The sequence below is a fragment of the Lotus japonicus genome, chromosome 1, assembly GCF_012489685.1.
Source record: "Lotus japonicus ecotype B-129 chromosome 1, LjGifu_v1.2".
NCBI classification, from domain to species: Eukaryota; Viridiplantae; Streptophyta; class Magnoliopsida; order Fabales; family Fabaceae; genus Lotus; species Lotus japonicus.
In genome coordinates this window covers 64,475,685-64,495,353 of record NC_080041.1, presented here as the reverse complement: position 1 = coordinate 64,495,353, position 19,669 = coordinate 64,475,685, and the positions used below count along the sequence as shown (strand labels likewise).

The 19,669-nt window shown below is 33.9% G+C and overlaps 2 protein-coding genes across 9 annotated transcripts; both read right to left on the bottom strand.

The window, feature by feature from the left end:
* Positions 1 to 31: 31 nt before the first annotated feature.
* On the bottom strand, positions 32 to 9,811 carry LOC130738357 (beta-galactosidase 16-like). The gene is made up of 18 exons (XM_057590330.1): positions 9,458 to 9,811; positions 5,853 to 5,948; positions 5,614 to 5,726; positions 5,322 to 5,388; positions 4,669 to 4,761; positions 4,432 to 4,575; positions 3,997 to 4,091; positions 3,797 to 3,902; positions 3,321 to 3,405; positions 3,121 to 3,239; positions 2,845 to 3,006; positions 2,373 to 2,554; positions 2,173 to 2,264; positions 1,832 to 1,941; positions 1,194 to 1,286; positions 800 to 904; positions 440 to 585; positions 32 to 250 (listed from the first exon to the last, which is right to left on the bottom strand). Exons 1-18 carry the CDS (start codon positions 9,647 to 9,649, stop codon positions 139 to 141), a joined length of 2,112 nt encoding a protein of 703 aa, XP_057446313.1. The 5' UTR covers positions 9,650 to 9,811; the 3' UTR covers positions 32 to 138.
* A 235-nt stretch (positions 9,812 to 10,046) lies between these two features.
* LOC130738382 (BTB/POZ domain-containing protein At1g21780) lies at positions 10,047 to 16,304 on the bottom strand. Of its 8 annotated transcripts, none has more exons than XR_009019390.1 (6): positions 16,043 to 16,302; positions 15,810 to 15,961; positions 15,203 to 15,318; positions 13,485 to 13,917; positions 13,310 to 13,371; positions 10,256 to 10,273 (listed from the first exon to the last, which is right to left on the bottom strand). XR_009019390.1 is itself a non-coding variant. In XM_057590369.1 (5 exons), exons 1-5 carry the CDS (start codon positions 16,153 to 16,155, stop codon positions 10,261 to 10,263), a joined length of 1,002 nt encoding a protein of 333 aa, XP_057446352.1. In that variant the 5' UTR covers positions 16,156 to 16,304; the 3' UTR covers positions 10,047 to 10,260. The 8 variants fall into 8 exon arrangements, 5 of the variants coding, with proteins under 5 accessions (XP_057446352.1, XP_057446345.1, XP_057446337.1 ...); XR_009019383.1 differs by lacking the exon at positions 10,256 to 10,273 and adding an exon at positions 11,672 to 11,747; XR_009019384.1 differs by lacking the exon at positions 10,256 to 10,273 and adding an exon at positions 11,707 to 11,724.
* Positions 16,305 to 19,669: the final 3,365 nt, after the last annotated feature.

Sequence of the window (19,669 nt, the reverse complement as noted above, 5' to 3'; positions counted from 1 at the left end):
CTTTCTTTCGCAATAACCCTGAAGCAGAATATTGCTTAAAAATATATATATATATATATATATTTCTATGATAGATATCATTTCCTAAAAATACAATTGTAGACTGAGTACTCTTGTTTACTCATAATGCATGTTCTTTCAGGTGGTGTATACTGTGTCTAGAGTGATCTCTAGTGGGTTCCCACTCTCTTCTTCTAGTATAACTAGTAGGTTCCCAGTAGATTTTAGGATGGAACGGGGTATGTGATACCTGGATAAAAATGTTCAGTTGTCAGTAAATAAATGCTTGAGTTCAACGTAGTTTAGACTAATTATATTATTAGGTATATAAGCTGTGTAAAAAAATCTGAATTTCAAATGGATATCCCCTAGTTTACTTTGTCACATATTATCTTTGGAAGTTGGAATTGGAAATAAAACTTGCAGTAGAGTAACATACCAGTTCTGTGAAGAAGTTCCATCTGGTGTGTGGAAAGATACCCAATATCGGCCAATACCTTGGCCATTAACCCAAGTAATTCCTTTTCCCATAGAGCCAAGATTAAGCACTACAGGATTGTTGCCCTCTGGTGCATCAAATGTGGTCTATAGAAGGGAAATAAATTATTAGTTCTAGACCTTCATTCCCTTGCCAATCCTTAAAAAGGGTTTTGACTTGTGACAGACTCTAATACAAAGTAGTTGCAGAAACAAAAGGCTAAGGCTTTTATCATATATAGTTGGATTCCGTCCAAGATTTCCATGCATTGTTCAAGAAAAAAAATAATGGAACAACAAGTTTTAAAGATGATAATATTACCTGATACCATGTAAGTGGTTTAGTAGAGCTTTGAAAACTTTCCCACTGAACTTTACTTGATCCACTAGCTGTATAGATTTGCAATTTTTCTCCTAACAATCCAACCTTTATTCAAGAATTCAACATCAGCATGCAGTAGACAAAATTTAGTTCAATTTTTAAATGATTAGAAATCAGAGATGATAGTTGAAATACAATTTGTTTCTTATAATTTTAAAGTTTAAGCAGTAGATGATGATGGTGTATAAGGGTAGATTAAACAGAAACTTGTTCGATGAGTACAAGTTGCAGGATATGTCAGGATGGTTTATGATTTAAGAAACATAATTGAAAATTGAGATCTCATTTAATTGCAGTCTACTAAGTCCGTATCTCCTTGATTAGAAATAATTACCTGATATCCCCATGATTGGTTAGTGACATCTCTGCCTTGAACTTTCACACTACGTAGACCAGCAACTCTGCGCTCTAGATATGCTCCTGAGTTCTACATGTAGAAATAATGCACATTTCATGTAATCTATAATCTTTCTTTGGCTAGCATATGGTCTAATATTTATTTGGTAATTGGTATGATTTTAAACTAATTTGTCTAATTTTGAAAGTGCATCCGTGGCAGATATTTGTTCAATACTAAATGATATAGGAAAAACCAAGATCAAGTTCTTTGTATCCTTCAGTGCCATTAAGTTCTCCTGACTGATGGATATTTTTTCTGACATGAAATGCCTTCCATTAAGAATTTGTTGTTGAATTCTGGAAATATTATTCACATGCAATTATTTGATTGTTGAACTTGGAATGGATAAATGGAACTTGCTTTAAGTTTTTTCTAAAGGATTTTACTTTAAGTCTCTTAGCCTTAACTGTGACACCGAATCTTGGTTTAATTAACATCTCAAATGAAATAAGCCTGCATGTTACCCGGTACTTCATCTTAGAATTGACAAATGCTATGTAGATCATTTTTATGTGGTTTTCTTTGCTTGTTGATGATGAATGAAAAAGAAGTTTTCACAATGGAATAATTACCGGCAGTCCAACTGTTGCACTCAGGAAGGAAATGTAGTTCCTCCCAGGTGTCAGTTTGACATTGTTCTCCATAATGAAAGATTTATCACCAGGGCTTCCATGTGCAGAACCTATATGATTGAAGGCATGCATAGAGCTGAAATGTTAGCATCTCAAGTTGTAGTATGAACAAGTAAATAAATGGTGTAAAATGGATTGAAGTTGAAAAATGCGTTTTATAATCTGAAGTGATGCTTGTGTAATGTAGCCAAGTCTGTAACAAAATGTTAGTTACTTCTATCCAGAACATGTTTTCCTTATATACAAAGAAAAGGGATACTATGGTGAGGATTAGAGCTTGCCTGCTAAAACTCCATTGATGAAGGCATGCAAAACATGTCCTTGGCTGAGCACACTAAGAGCAGATTGAGCATTAGGAGAGTTGTGATAAAACCTGCATGAGCAAGATTTCAACTACCATATCAGTAAATAATTAAAGTACTTTTCATATAGCGAACATCTTTAAGTGCAACTGGCATTAAGTGCTTATGTTCCTATTTACCTGAAAGTGTACCACATGTAGTCAGATGTATCTTTTGCTGTGCTGATTTGATCTAAAAGTATATTTGCTCTTAATGAAGTATCATCCAAGTTAGGGATGGCTTCTCTGTACACTTTCCATTTTTCAGCTGAGTTAAACTGTATCTGTGATTTCATTTCTCTGGTATTGCTTGGCACTGTCACCTACAAGAGCATAAAAATATGAAGTGCCTTTTACTAACATCATTATAGTGTGTAACTCATCAACCTGTTCCATGTTTGGATACATGATGGAAAACCATGGTGGACAGCCGCTAAGAGAAATTGCTTATGTTCACCATTTTGGCTCACCATGGTTCCCCTGAGTATCCAAACACCCCCTTATACAGAGAATAATTGTCAAAGAAAGATGTCCAGAAAGAAAAAACTGCAAATAGAGGTGTTTCAACAAAATGAATGGAATAGTATGTATGTATTGTGCATTTGATTTGTACCTTAGCTGTGTTGAAGGCTACATTCTTGCAGCCTGGTAGAATACTGATTGATTTTGGTGGTAGTTGATACCAAATATTTTGAAATTGAATTTTCACATCCATGTCTCCACTATTTTCTAGGAAGGCAGCACAATCTGTTGAGCTACTTTTGAAAACATAAGCCTGCATAAAAAGGATTTAACTTTGTTTAAAAGATCCATCTTTTGGAGAGCATTTAATGAGAGTGTTGGAAAGAGTCTTAGAGTGAGCTTTGATAGCATTTATCATTTTTCTTACTTGTTGCTGAGGGCCCAAGCTGATTGTTGTTTGAGTTCCATAGAGGAGAGGTTTTGAACATGACTTGATTGTAGCATGTAGTTCCTTAAGATGGCCCCATTTTGGTTGCCTAATCAAACCTGGTTACCTTAGCATAGTCAATCATAAAGTGATTCAACATTTGCAAAGTTTATGTAAACAGAGAAAGGAGAGAAACATACCATATTCATCTAGTGGAGCTTGGTCGTAATAAGCTGTTATTACGTAAGCTGAAGCCGATCTGTCAAAATTGGTTCCTCCATGGTACTGCATCAAATCCGTCAGGTGAGTAAGCAAGAAAAAATAGTTTTATCGGTTTCATGATTTGATAGACCTTAGAAGTTACATGCTTGGATATACGGTGGAAAACCACGATGAAGTCAAAATCACGGTGGAGGACTACAAAAGTCAACGGAAGTTGCTTCTGTGATTTGTCTACCGTGGCTTTGGTTCACCATTGTTTTCAGTCGTGTCTCCAAACATGCAGACTTGTAGCTTCAAGACAGAATTGATTCTAAAACATTTCACTGGGAAACCAAACATGCCAACATTCAGCTGTGTTGAAACACCCACTTACTTGCTCAGGAAGAAGGAAAGGGAAAGAACATGAAAAACAGTTACAATTTAAGGTATAAGACAGTGGACAGTGATGATATACCATGTAGTAATTGACATAGCTTCCGTTCTTTGCAATGAACAAGGCAACATTATAGGCAATGTCTTGAGCTGATCTCAAGTATGGTTTTCCTCCAAAGACTTCAACACTTCAAATTTAAACGTGAAATAAATGGCATTAGTACATTGTTTTAAGAAAAATGGTTTTGTAAATTGTAATGAAGAATTGCACAAAGAACATACAAACTTGTCCAATTCTCTGTCCACAATGAAGGCTTGTTGGGCGAGTTTGGACCCTTGAATTTTGTCCCGCACTGCATACTATTGCACGTGTTGATCTGCAGATTATACCAACTTAGTTTTTTTGAAGATTAATAGGAGTAACTTGTGTATTAGTCCAAAGTTGGGCTTGATAGATGATTACTAATAAAAGAAAACACCACTTGAGTACATATTCATTGTCCGTTTCTACTCTAAAACTTTTGCTTAATTATATATCTTCATATTTTTTTAGTACATTAGTGCATGTTTGGATAATCAATGGTAAATTACGGAGAGTTAAAATCACAGTAAATATAAACAACTTCACATAACTTTTGTAGTTATCAATTATGATTTTAGTTTTACTGTAGTTTTCGCCGCATATCCAAACATTCATTTATTAAATTAGTGACTAACCACTGGATTAGGAGCATCATCTTGTTTGCACATGACCCAAGGTACACCAGTTTGGAGTCCCACGGCCATTTGGGCAGCCCAACGAACATAGGGCAATCCTTTCTCGTGAAACGAACTTTCAACAGTCCCATATTCATTCTCAATCTAAACACAACACAAACCATTTATGAATATCAACAAAAAATATTCCCAAGCTATATGTAACTTGCAATTCTGTTATTGCCAGGAGTTTTGAACCTGTGATAGTATGATAGGCCCTCCTTGTGAAGCATAAAGATTAGCCGATTTCATCATGTTCACTATTTTCGCAGTGAATCTTTGCATCTGAATCTGTCATAATCATATGATGAGGAGTTCATGAATAGTCTGTTAATACCAAAATTGAAAGGAAAGTACTATCTAGAGAAACTTATATGAATAGTTTTGATATGTCAAAATTGATTTTGAAAAAAATAAAATAACGGATATAAACATAAGCCATGACCCAATTACTTAAAAGGTACATATTACTGAGTAACTTTAAGACACTTATATTATAAGTATTGAAAATTAAAACATTATAATGATTTTTGTAATCTCCCAAAAGCCTTATAAGAGTAGACTTCTAAGGATTGAACTTTTGACTTATGAGTTCTAACAACCACTTATTATCACTGTGACTAGCATTATTCTCTATATTATATATATATATACTGTTTATTTAATAAATTTAATTTTTAATTTCTCAGCAGCCTTAAAATATTATCGTTTACAAGACTAGATATATAATTTTAAGAAAAAGATGGATAAAACTACAAGACAAGACAAGAGAAGAGAAAGATATGAAGCATCACGATTGTGTATTGTAAATGATAAATAATAGGTGGATGAAAGAAAACAAAAGTTGGTACCTTGAATGGCTGATTATCAGATCTGAAAACAATACCAGGAATATCATGTAGCCATAATGGTAGGCCCCTGCATGCACCAAGTCACCAACAAAAACCACTTTTAAAATGAAATCTCTTCAATTTTTAAGTGTCACAAAATTTATGAATTACGAATAATATTTTCCTTTGCTCTATCCATTTTGACTTGTGACACATACATAACGTGTTTGTTTTGAGACTTATGGTTAAGTTGTTTTATCATTGTGTTAACTTGTTGCTAAGTAATTGACAGCTTGAAGGGGGTCTTAATTACCCGTAAGTCCATTCACTCTCAATGTATGGTCCAATTCGAAGGGTCACATATAAACCTTGCGCTTGAATTTCCTTAATGAATCTCACTAAGTCACGTCTTCCACTAAAATCATACTGCAAATTAAGCAAGAAAAAATTTCACCCATCATGCTCTGTTGTAAGTAGTGAGTTTAAGATGAAATTAAATAGAGGGAAAACAAATACAGAAGAATTATATAGATTAAGGAGTTTGAAGTGCACCTGGCCTTGATGAGGCTCGTGTAGGTTCCAAAACACATAAGTTTGTATGACATCTATTCTCCCTTCCTTAGCTTTCACAATTAAATTAGGCCACATCTGTTCAAGTTAACAACAAATTAAATTGCAATTCACATACTACAGAGGCAAATTCAAACACACTGCTCTTCTTCAGAGCAATTAAATGGCTTCATTTTTTTGGTCATGTTCCCACCCTTCGGAATAGATGTTCCTTCCAGAATCGAACTTGTGTTCTCACCAAGTCTAGTTTGCTTACCATCATACCAATATACCTTGTTGATATTTCTAGCTTCTTTTGAATCTTATTGATTTTGATTGAGTAAATGTGATTTTCTGTAACTTTACGTTGATATATATTAGGATTAATTAAGTCTTTACTTTTTAATAGAAGACATATTTATAATTCATGTTATTCTCAATGTATCATATGGCATTTTTCTTTCTTTTTTGAACACAGGTTGTAAAACTAATCAAGTGTCACACATGTGCCTAGGCATATGCCTACGAATAACATAAGCATATGCATAAGCTTCCAAGTTCTGTTAGTTAGATCAAGTTTGTTAGAAGTTAATTACCAGTTTATGTTACTGATTTAGTTAGTTTTGTCAGAGCTTTCTATAGAAATAGAAATTGTATCAACACCTTGTGTTCAAAGTTACAATAATGAAAAATTATACATTCAATTCAGTTACATTTTTCTATCTCTTTCGGTTGATCTTTTCTTCTTCATATTATATACAAGTATTCTACAACATTCACATCTTAATGGGTTAGTTTTTTCAGCGAGGATTTTTTAATAAATATGACTCAAACCTAATAACTTACATACAAAAAATCAAACACATATTACTTAAATCAAAAGCAGCGGTTGTTAATGTGTCAAATGATTTCTAGCTAAGCATCGATAATTGTTATTTTTTTTTATTTATCTTCATTCTTTTAAACATGTTTAATGTTTTATAATGTAGTTTTGCATAAAGGTAGTTTTTTTATTACATCTTGGAAAAATTATATATAATGTTGTTTTAATATATTCTGAAATTAAATAATAAATGAGAAAATGAAAAATATAAGGAGAATATAGAGTTCTCTTTTTATAATAATTGGAGGACAACTAGATTCAATGTGAAAAAATCCCAATCCTATTGGCTTCAGCTAAATGTACAAATAAGTATTGGAGGACAACTAGAAGAAATAATTAAGTGTGGAAATGAATAATATATTTATTGGCTTGTTTCCAACAAGATATCTATATATACTCAAACCTAAAGCTAGCTAACTGATGAAGACAAATGGAGTGAAAGAAGTCCCCATTACTTGTATAACCTCCCAACTCACATCACATGATGGTCAAGCAAAATATAATTAAAAACAACGAAATCTTTCAATTCTCATGGCCATCCCATGTGAAAACTACACATAATAATAGAAAAGATTCCCTTATGGTCTAAAATAAAGACAAAAAAATTAAGTATAGATATATACCATAAATTGGATCAAAATGTATACTTCTTGAAATAGAATTATTATAGAAGCCCAAGTTGCACTTATATAATATCATACTTTTTTTTTACATATTATATAATATCATACTTCTTTTTTGACATATTATATAATATTATACTTATACTTATGATCGACAACCAATTTTTTCCCACTTGTATCTCTCGTTCTCTCTTTATTTTTTCTTCAAAAATATTTGTGTGCGCTGTTTTTTTTCAGACCCAAAATATATATGTGATGGTTTTGGCCACAAACTACGGATATTGGATGTATGTCACAAAATAGTGTACACTTCTTTCCTTTCACATTATATATATATATATATATATATATATATATATATTGTCTTATATATAATTTTAATTTCAAAAATAATTTTATGGTGTATCATGTTAAAAAAATGATTTAATCATATTTTTTACAAAATGTAATATCTATTACTTGTTAATTATACGATGTTTCTTATGTGTTAAAATTGATTTATAAAGAAATTTTTTCATTTGTTAACCATTGTTTTTTTCTTGCTCACTGGTGGATAATAAAAGCCTATTTTCTACCTCTCATCTTCGAATCCCTCTCATCCATTAAAAACAATGGATATCATAAGTACAAATAGTAGTTGTAAAATATGGTTTATGCGTGAATCAGTTTTTAATTAGGTTTTTTTTATGTACAACTCAAAAGAAAAAAGACTAAGGTCTCACAGAGGAGACACCAACAATGACAATTGTATAGAATTTTTCTTACTAATACTTCCTCCGTTCCTATTTATAAGAATCAAATAGAAAGTGCACTTGGTCTTTTTTATAAGAACCAACTTGAAGTTTGTGGAGAATTAATTATTTTTGGACAAGAATGTCCTTATTTAATTGAATTTCTCTCTATTTCCACTTGTTATAACATTAATGATGCATAAAAATTAAGAATAGGGTGGAGGGTAACTTTGGAAAGTTGATATAAATTGAGAACAAATTTAATGTTTTTATCTAGATTAGCTAAATTTCTTAAAGGGTGTGAAGTGGTTGTTTGGTTCTTATATTAAGGAACGGAGGGAGTAACATATTTGGATGACCTTCTTTTTATTATATTTAATTTTGAAATCTAAAAATTGTTCATAAGAGACTTTTTTCGAAACTACTCCCTCCATTCCTAAATAATGGACACTTTAAGCTTGTTGCACAAGTATTAAAAAACAACAATTAATGTTCTTGTTTTATTAAAATTACAATCTAACTTCCTCCTATACCCTTTATCTCTCATATTAATTCTAACTTTTTCAACTTTTCTACCAACAATAAATGAAGGGTACAATTGGTAAAGTATAATTAATGCTCTCTTGAACTTTGTAAAGTGACAGATAATTAGGAACAAAATTTAGGTACAAATAGTGTCAGTTATTTAGGAACGGAGGGAGTATTTCCCATCTCAGAATTAATTATAGAAGAACTCAAAATATATTTAGTTTTCAGCATCAAAACATCAGTTAGTACCTCGTAAATTGGAATTAAGGTTTTCAATGCACATTCACCCAACTCAGTGCACCTTTTGGTTGGATAAGATTCACTTAACAGAAAACAGAAGAGCTTGTCTTACCCTAAAGAGCTTGTATTAGAAGATTCATCAGAATTATTTCTCACTTTTAGAATTAATTATAGAAGTATGCTTGGTTTTATGTTCAAAATATAAATTGGTACCTCATGATCGAATTGAGATTATAGTTTTTAATGCACATTCACCCGACAAAATACATTTATTGAATTAGATCAAATTCAGATCAAAGAGCTTGTCTTGTCCCGTTAGATGGTGTTAAAAGTTTCGCCTTACAAGAATTTACAATTGCCTCTCTCTGCTCACTGTTTTCTCAGGTGAAGTTGTTTGATATTTCTTACCTAACATTTAGGACAATGAGAATAAGATGATTCCCTCCCTTGTTGCTATCTCTCTCTTCTGCTCACCATGTTTCTAATATTTGTTACTATCACCTTTTTTTCTTCTCATTCAGTATCATACATTAAAACACAGCATGTTGATGTATGAACTTAAGTACCAAAAAACAACATTAAATGTGAAACATGAAAATGTACCTCAGGAGTGCTACGAGGATAGTGAATTGAACCAGAGAAGAGGATTTTATGTTGTCCATCAATGATTAAGGACCTTCCGTCGTAGGTGACATCGCCACCGTGGACTGCGCCGAGAGATGCAGTTAAAATGAGTGCAAGGAATGAACACCGCCACCACCGTTCCACCACCACCTTCTGATGCAGCACCACCATTTCTCCTCCAATTTTCTACAGCCTTTAATTTTCTGCTTTTATAACTTGGTAGGAGTAGTTCTTTTCTTTGTAATGCGCTTCTCTCAGTTGATTAAGAGTATAAATACTGAAGCGGGTGCGTCTCCCTCTGAGAGAGACTAAACAACTACCTCTCTCTCTCTCTCTGTAATGTACTCTTCACTATAGTATTTTTGTAAGCATTTGTAATTGCAAACAGTTATTTATATTGAGCTAGGTTCTTTCTAGTTGTGGTGGCTAGCTAAATTAAGATGATTGATTATATGGAAAAAAAAGGTTGTAAATAGCAGGAAATTAAATCAAGTATTTTCTCCATGATATATTAAATTCGACCCATCATTTTTTAACCTCATTATACCACGTCACACTCTCAATTCTCATAAAATCATGCATTTTCTTCATGTCATGACATATATTTAGAATTGCCGTCTGATAAAATATATGCAGGAAATAGGTGAATTATGTGGTACCTATAAATTACTTTGGGTGTAATACCCGCATTCAGTGACTCAGTAGATTGTCATGGTCGATAAACGAAGAGCGGTAGGGTTCTAGCCGTCGAGACTTATTGACGACAGATCAGATAGCGACATCTAGAGATCGTGGCTGACAAACAAAGAGAAGGGTTATGCAGTTCTGACGCCACTGCTTTGAAACAAAAGTTTGGTGATGCATAAGAGATGAAGGTCGGAAAATACATGAGAATTACTTAGTAAATCATGATAATAATATTAACATTTAAAATTTATAAAAGAAAGTATTAGTACAAATTCAAAAATACTAACTCAATTGCAATAAGTATGTTTTTTATTGGTGCACATTATTTCAGGTATCAGACCTTAATCTGGCATAGCAATAAGCACGAAAGAAATATTCATTTACGAAAAATTAGCTAGTTGTAGCTCATCTGTCGTGAGTTGTAACATAAATTGTCAGAAAAAGATGTCAGTTACTCTTGATAAGTAACCTTTTGTATACATCCTTTTTATATTTTCTATATGAAAGAGAAAGAAGTACACATATATTAGTATTTGATTTATGTACCAACGGGTAGTTAATTTAAGTGGTTCATGCTTGATTCCCCTTAAGCAAGGTTTCAGGTTCGAGTCTTATGGCTGGAAAAAAACTCCGCTGGGAGAGTTAGCCCCACATGGATGTTCCCGACTCGAATAGGATTGCCTCCGAAGGAGCCTCCTTCCAACCAAAAGTATTTGATTTATGTACTAGTGTTTTAGAATTTTAGCTAAGTAAATAAATTTTTTGAGAGGGTGCATTAACATTATAACATTTCTTAATATAATAGAAAGAGAATAATGAAAATTATATTTCAATTTTCCATTTATTATTATATGAATGGTTAGCTTTTCTTAGGAAATATTAATTGAGTGAATAAAATAGAAAAACATTATCACTCACGACTAGTTTTAAAATGTATTCGTGCCTATAAGGCATGAACTGCAAGGGAAAAGATAAAGAACAAAATGGAAGCAATCATATTTCCTCTATTCAAAATATAAAATAAAAACATTATCTATTAAAACTAATTTTAATTTTACTAAGGAGTGATGAACCTTCGATCCTCATCCAATGTGTGATTGAAAATTTGTTGGTACCTATATAAGGTATGAAATGGAGCACAAGATAAGGAACAAAATGGTAACAACCATCAATGGCGGCTTCAGGCACTTTATATCATTACCTCATCCCTCAATAACATTATTTAATCCAGGATATAATAGTGGAATAAGGCTGGATAAAATTATAACTTATAAGCTACTTGGAAATGGTAGAACGATGATGAGTAATTAAACGTCTCCAAACTATTAGGTAGGGAGTCAGTGACATGTTGGAGAGACCATGCAGATCGTCACTCCTGGGTAGGAGCGTCAGAGGATTTTCCTAAAGAGGGTTACTCGCTAATTGGAATTTTACTAAATACAAAAGGTTTGAAACCTTAACCCATTAAGAGATGAGAGTTAAACCCGAAACATATCACCAGCTTTGCCAACTCAAGTTAGCTCCAACAATCATCTTCCATCCATACTGATTTCCTCTTCCTATGTGAATTGAAGTTTCATCTCTGCCCATCAATATAGTTAATATGTAGTATTTACAATTACAATTATTCAAGTAGGGTAACATGGCATTATCATTAAACCACATCGTATATAGCAACAAAACCTGTACTTTTTTAAAATGAATATGTTTTTATATTTTATTTTTGAAATCTAAGTAGTGATGCAATAGTATTAATTAGTTCATGTTTTTCAATTCATTTTTATAAGTAAATAAATCTTGAGAAAGAAAGTCAAAGAAAATCAGCATGGATACAGGAAGATGAACTAAAAAAAATAAAAAATACACAGTAGATCTCCTCGTGGATGAACTATATTAATAATACAAATGGCTACGCAACCTATGCTAAGTTGCTAACAGCAAAGAAATTTTTGAAAAAGCAGTGAATTATCAAAGTATCTTGACTCTTAATTCAATTAAGAGTGTATCCGTTGTTGATAATTTTATAAACAAGTTCATTTTGAGTTATTGACTTGAATTAATTATACATGATAAGAGTATACTGTACCTTTATTTATCTCACTTATAAGTTATAAGATTGAGTTGATACTTGACATTAATTTAATTCAATTCTTGAAAGATTCTTCCCAATGAGTTGAAAGCTGAAAAATACAATCATATCGTGTCTTAACCCAACCTAGATTGTGTCTTACAAATCAAGATCTTATGTCTCTAAATGATATATCGTTTTTATCCCACCATTAAACTTTTCATGGCAAATAAAAACAGTCATATTCATATCTTTTTGAACTAATGTGTCAAAATCTTGACTATCTACAAGCATTGTTGCAAGCTACACAAAGTGAAGTGCTAGACCAAGGTTTGATAAAGAGTGAAAGGATTGAGTTAAACTGGGCTACTTTTGTCAGGTCAACAAGCCGATGATGTCAGTTTATTATAAGGTTTTGATTAATTCATACCTTAATTTTTCTTCCATCTCATTTCCACAAACTTTATCTTCTTATATTTATCTTGTTTTCCGATTATAACTTTTATTTTTCTCTCTTATCTTCCTATCTTTCTCTGGATCTAAGTGTGTTTTAGGTGTGAATGAAACATCATTGCTGTTTATTAGGTGAAAAAAACTGAAGTCTCTTCTGGGTGTCTTCATGACGCTCCCCATAAAATACACACATACAATTATTTCATTTTTTTTAATTTAATTGCATGTTACTTGAACCAATTTCTTGTTAACGTGACATAAGATGAGAGAAGGAAATATACCCATACCCAATATTTGAATTGTCAATATTGCAGTGTAATTCAAATAATACTGCATTTGATGCCTTATATCCAGTTTTAAACAATAAACAAGGGATTACCTTGTGATTTTTTTGGAAAAAAAAAAAACCTTCTCTGTTTTTTCTATTTATATATAATTGAAAAAATATATATAAGGAAATGTCAATTAGAAATGTCAATAGTCCTGCACATGAACTCCTAAATAATATACCAATTAATGTGCCATTTTAACCACTACCAGGTTGTTGAAGATAAAGGAAAGTTAAGTATCATGAACTATTATGCACAATGCAGGGGGCTAGGAATATTTCAATATTAACTTACACCGGGTTCGGAATTGTAAGCATCTCCTGAAACATCTCCACGATTAACTCCTTATCTGCATGCTGGAAGAAGGTATTCATTTCATCACCACTAACATCATATATTTTACCAAATTCAAACAAGAACACCATACACTCTTTCTTTAACTTATGTAATTGATAAAACCAAGCCTCACTTAGCATCTGAAGAACATTTCCTGAGTTAAGATCTTCAAGAAGGCTTTCCTCACAGCAACCTTTCAAACCTCCAATGTCATATTTATTAGCTGCTGCGAGCAATGGAAGCCGGTGTTTCCAAAAATCTTCTTGTTTAATTGTTCCGTAAAAGTAGCTGATTAGAGCCTTGCAGGATTCGAGTGACATGTCTTCTATATGGATTGTAGATGACTCTTTTTCCTTCAGGTCGTGATGAAACATGCTTTGGAACACAGGAGAACTTGCCGACCGAACTGCCTTGTGAGCTCTAAATGTACCGTCAGCCGTGATAATGGTTAGGTCAGCGTGTATGGCCTCATCAAACATGTGAGCGAGGCAATGAAGAGAACTACTTTGAGCTGCAACGGATAGCAAATTTCCATCAGATGGCCATATAGAACTAGCTTCTTCACCCTGAGTTTAAAAGAAAAAAAAAACCAAAGGTTAAACAGCAAAAATCTCAATCTAGATCAGAGGTTGCAGCTAATTCAGCTTATGGGGAACATAATATGCTAACAAAGTAACTCAAACCACTACATGGGTTGCTAAACAAAAGATCATCTTCCAGAATAATCACTATAATGTTCACATCATATGCATCTTGGCTAAACAGTTAGATGTGTACTAGGAAAGCATTATATATCTCAAGACAATATTTAATTTAACCATTAAGGGTGCATTTCTGAGTTTATAGGGGAGGGGAGGGGAGGGGAAGACTTTGAGGGGAATGGGAGGGAGGGTAAGGGAGGGGGAGGAGGATAAGCCCTTCTCTGTTTGGGAGTATAAAACCCCCAAGGAGGATAAACCCTTACCTTCTCTGTTTGGGAGTCTAAAACCCCCAAGGGGAATGGGAGGGAGGATAAGGGAGGGGGAGGAGGATAAGCCCTTTTTTTTTTTTGAAAGGCGAGGATAAGCCCTTCTTAAGAACTCACAAACAAGGGGAGGGCTTCTTGGAAGCCTCTCCCTTCCCTTCTCTCCCCTCCAAAACTTAACTCGCAAACACACCCTAAAGGTCCATCTGATTTGCTAAATATAAAGGACACAACAACACGAAAAAAAAATATATGTTGTTTGATTATTAAAATAGTCTAAGGCTATGCTTGTGAGTTTGTAGGGGGGAAGGGGAAGAGGAGGCTTATGAGAAGCTCTTCCCTTGTTTGAGGAATTTATGAAAACCCTCCAAGTCCAAGATTCTCCTTCATATTTTCGTTGAGTTCCCCCAAATGGGAGGTTTTGGGGAATTTTGAACTTCCAAACAAAGTGAGCGCTTACCCTCCCTTCCCCCTTCCCTAAAAGCTCTCAAACAAAGCCTAAGTATTGGACAAAACACAGTTCGAGGCCTAGCACAAAACTCTAAAACTTTGTTACTCACTAAACCTATGGGACAATATGTTCTCCAGAGCACAAAAAGAGAAAAAGACTTATGAGTTATGACCCTTGCCTATCTTTTTCCCATCTCTATTGCAGGCAAAACAAACAATGCACAACACAAAATATATTCCGATAAATGTTGATGCATATCAATTGGAAGACAACACAAAATTGTTAGTCTTGCAAATTGGTCATCAAACAGCTAACATCGGCAAAAGTTATCCAAATAACTCAACCACTTGTAGTGTGTTATTTTGTTTTTGTTGTCCCCCTAGTATGCACCAAACCCACCAACATCAATATCGTATAAAAAAATAAAAGAACTCACTTTCATAGTGCATATCTTCAGGTCTAGAAACTCAACATCAATAATGAAGCGGCCAACGGGAGCAGTATCAACCGTCCAAACAAAGTCATCTTCAGTCTTAATCAGCTTTTCCTGAACTGTGGCATTACAAGCAAACAGAAACGAATGCACAATCTGTGTCAGCACATCATAATAAACCTTCAAACTGCTATAAGTAATCGCAATGCCAAACTTCTTTATTTACAATCTTTAGTTGCAAACTTGAATTCATGGGGGGCAGGGCAGGAGGGTTGACCTAAAATTCTTGTCAGTTTACATGTAGGCAGTAGGCACAAATGTGAAAAAAGAAATTTCACAGTTAGAAACCCAGACCCTCAATAGCCAGAATCATCTCCATGAGAAAGATAACCATTGACCAAACCAATCCTAAAACCCAAAACACACCCAATTAAAAAAAACAAAACCTTTTCAATTGTGCTTCAAAAAAAGCTTATGCCTTTGCCCCATTTCTACAAATAAAATGAGCATACATCCAATATCAGCCACATAAAAAGTGAATTCAAAAAGTAAAAACAAAATACAAGATCAAAACAGAAGAAGGGTATCTATCAGGTATTGGAGATCATACCAGGAGAAATGTGAAACTTGCGGGATGAACCAACCCCAGCATTGGAAATTCGAAGAACAATTCGAGCATGAGGTGGGTTTTCCTTAGAAGCCCTAGAAGGTTCTGGATAGAGATGTATGAAGAGGTGATGATTCCTTATTATCAAAAAGCACCTGCGAATCAAAGAGGGAAAAGGTACCAAATTGAAGATTTCGAGCTCATTCAAATAACATTCTTCAAAATGGGATACGTACCAGTTCCAGAGTCCGACCTTGAACGGTTCAGATTTTTTGCAGGAAGAAGGTCCTAGGTTGTCGACTTTCCACTGTGCTAATCGGCCAATTGTATCCACCCTATCATCAACCATGGCTGAGGAGAAAGTGAAGGACTGAAGCTACGAGGTTGAAGTTGGACTCTGTGTGTGCCTACAGCATTTTCAAATGGGACTGAACTCTTATGAATAAAGAGTGAACAAGTAAATACAGAGAGAAGAAAGAGATAGAGAAATAAAGTGATGAAATGATCTGCTAGATGCAGTCTTCTTGTATTTATAGGATTAGGTTAAGGGTGTTGAACATGTATATATATGTGGGTCGGGCCCATGACCTCCTAACTTAGATGGACATCTAAATATTCATAATACTCTTCATTGGATGATCATCTCTTAAGAATTTACCTCATAAAAACCTTACTATAAAAAACTCAATTGGATAAAAACTAGTAAAGGAAAAAGAGTACAACATTCTATACTTCGTCTTTGTAAATTGCCTCATTAAAAACCCTACCAGGAAAAACTCAATGGGAAAAAAAATATGGTTAAGGAAAAAAGAGTACAATGCATTTGAATTGAGATTTTTAAGCTCACGAACACCCATATTCCGCACAAGCTTTTCAAAAGTTGTGGTTGGAAGAACCTTCTTAAATAAGTGTCAAATTATCACTCGAACGGATTTGTTGTCTATGTCACCATTCTTTTGTAAATCAAGAGTGAAGAAGAGCTTCGGTGATATGTGTTTTGTCTTATCTCCCTTGATGTATCCTTCTTTTGTTTGAGCAATGCGTGCAATATTATCTTCATATATAGTTGTTGGCGACATCTTTCCATATGATAAACCACAAGTATCAAGTACGCATTGAATCACGGATCTTAGCCAAACACATTCCTGACTTGCCTCATGTAATGCTAATATTTATGTATGGTTAGCTGAGGTGGTTGTTATAGTTTGTTTCCTAGATCTCCATGAAATGACTGTTCCTCCACACGTAAACAAGTAACCTGTTTGAGATCTCTCATTATGTGGGTAAGACAAATATCTAGCATCTGCATAGCCAATTAGGTCAAGCTTGGACATATAGGGGAAAAATAAACTCATATCCATTGTGCCTTTAAGATAACGAAAGACTTGTTTTATTCCATTTCAATGTCTTCGTGTAGGTGAAGAACTATATCTTGCTAATAAGTAAACAACAAATGATATATCACATCGAGTATGGCTAGCAAGATACATTAATGCTCTGATAGCACTAAGGTATGGTACTTCAAGACCAAGTAATTCTTCATCCTTTTCTCAAGGTCTAAAAGGATATTTATTTACATTTATCTTACAACCATTGGAGTACACAACGGATGTGATTTGTCTATGTAGAATCTTTTTACTACCTTTGCAACATAAGTCTCTTGATACATAAATACTCCATCATTTAGATACTCAATTTGTAATCCTAGACAAAATTTAGTTCTTCCCATGTCTTTCATCTCAAATTCTTTCTTTAGGCAATCAACATCTTTTGGACGCTTTTCTCGAGTTCCAATAATGTTCAAGTCATCGACATAAACAACTATTATGGCGAACTCATGCCCAGACCTTTTCAAGAATATGCAAGAGCAAATTGGATCATTTTTACCTCTATCACCAAATAATCACTAAGGCGATTATACAACATACGCTCATATTGCTTTATAACATAGATTGATTTATTCAACTTAATCGAATAATCACGCCGAGGGTTAGAAATGTGTACTTCAGGGAACTTAAATCCTTCAAGGAGTTTTATATAGATTCAGTATCAACTGATCCATACAAATAAGCTGTAACAACATCCATTAAGCTCAAATCGAGTTTTTCACGTACTGCTAGACTAATTAAGTATCAAAAAGTAGTTGCATCCACCACAGGTGAGTATGTTTCTTCAAAATCAATCTCAGGCCTTTGTGATAAACCTTAGGAAACAAGTTTGGCCTTATATCGAACAACCTCACCATTTTCATTTCTTTTTCGTGCAAAAACTCATTTATATCCAACTGGGTTAACACCCTTAGGTGTACGGGCTACATGGCCAAAAACTTTACGCTTCTCAAGCGATTTTAACTCAGCCTCGGTTGCGTCTTTCAATTTTTATCAATCATTTCTTCTTTGTTTGCATTCATTAATAGATTTTGGTTCATGATCCTCATTATCGTTTATCACATCTAGTGCTATGTGCAAAAATGTCATCAACGTTAACCTTTGCTTCAATCTTATCTTACTTTATTCAAGACATAATTAATTGAGACCTCGTCATTTTTAATAATTTAAGGTATCTAAGTTACTTCAGAAACTGTATTTTTAATTATGTCTAGCTACTCTTATAAGGTCATCATATCCTCGTTTATGCCATCTTGGTTCTTAGCTCCTTTTCTTTTCCGATGATTTTTATCTTTGGAACCTGCAGGCCTGCCACGCTTCAGGCGTGTGATAGATTTATCTGCAACACTAGATTGTCCGACAGGGATATCAATCTTTAATGGAGCATTAGCAGCTGGTACATATGACTTAGTAACTCTCTTTGGATCAGCGAATGCGTTTGGCAATTGGTTAGCTAATCTTTGCAAATGAATTATCTTTTGAACTTCTAGTTCACATTGTTTTATTTGAGGATCAAAATGAGATAGTGATAATTCATTCCAACTAATTTCATTTCCCAACTACTTATTCTCTCCCTTAATATCGGGAACTCTAATTCGTCAAAATGACAATCAACAAATCGAGCAGTAAATAGATCTCCTGTTAATGGTTTGAGATATTTTATAATTGAAGAAGATTCATATCCAACAATATCCCTAATCTTCTTTGAAGACACATCTTTGTGCGTTGTGGTGGAGAAATAGGAACATATACCGCACATCCACAAGTTCTTAGATGAGAAATATTAAGTTCTTGACCATGAACCATTTGCATTGTGGTACTTACTCTTTCACTTAGGAATTATGAATTATGGAGAGATTATCGTGCTGATAACGTGTTATAAATAAAGAGTAAACAAGTAAATAAAGAGAGGAAAAGGGAGGTATGAGAGGTAGAGATAATAGTCTGATCGAGATACCCTGCTAGGTGCAGTCTCCCTTGAATTTATAATTTTAGGAGAAGAGTCCATAACAAGTATACAGAAGGGTCTGACCCATGATGATCATCCAAATATTCATAACACTAACCATTTTTTTATTTTTTATTTTTTTGTGTAAGACAAGTGTCCTCTTACGGAGGCAATCATTTTCCAGAGGGGAACATCCACATCATGGTGGGGCTAACTCTCCCAGTGGGGTTTTTTTCATCCACAAGACTTGAACCCGACTTGCTTAAGGGAAATCAATCATGTACCACTTAATCAAGAAGAATAAGACGACGTATAAATCATGACATCATTGCTAACAAGCGAAAGGATCTCAATCGGAGCCCCCTCTAACCAGACCATACTGCCATAAGTAGAGGCATTTTGGGCCAAAACTTTTGCAACCGAGTTCCCAGTATGATGAATAAAAGACATACAGACTCTATCAAAACAAGAAACTAATGATAGATGATCATTAATAATAGAAACTAAGTAAGAAGAGCCTCCACTGG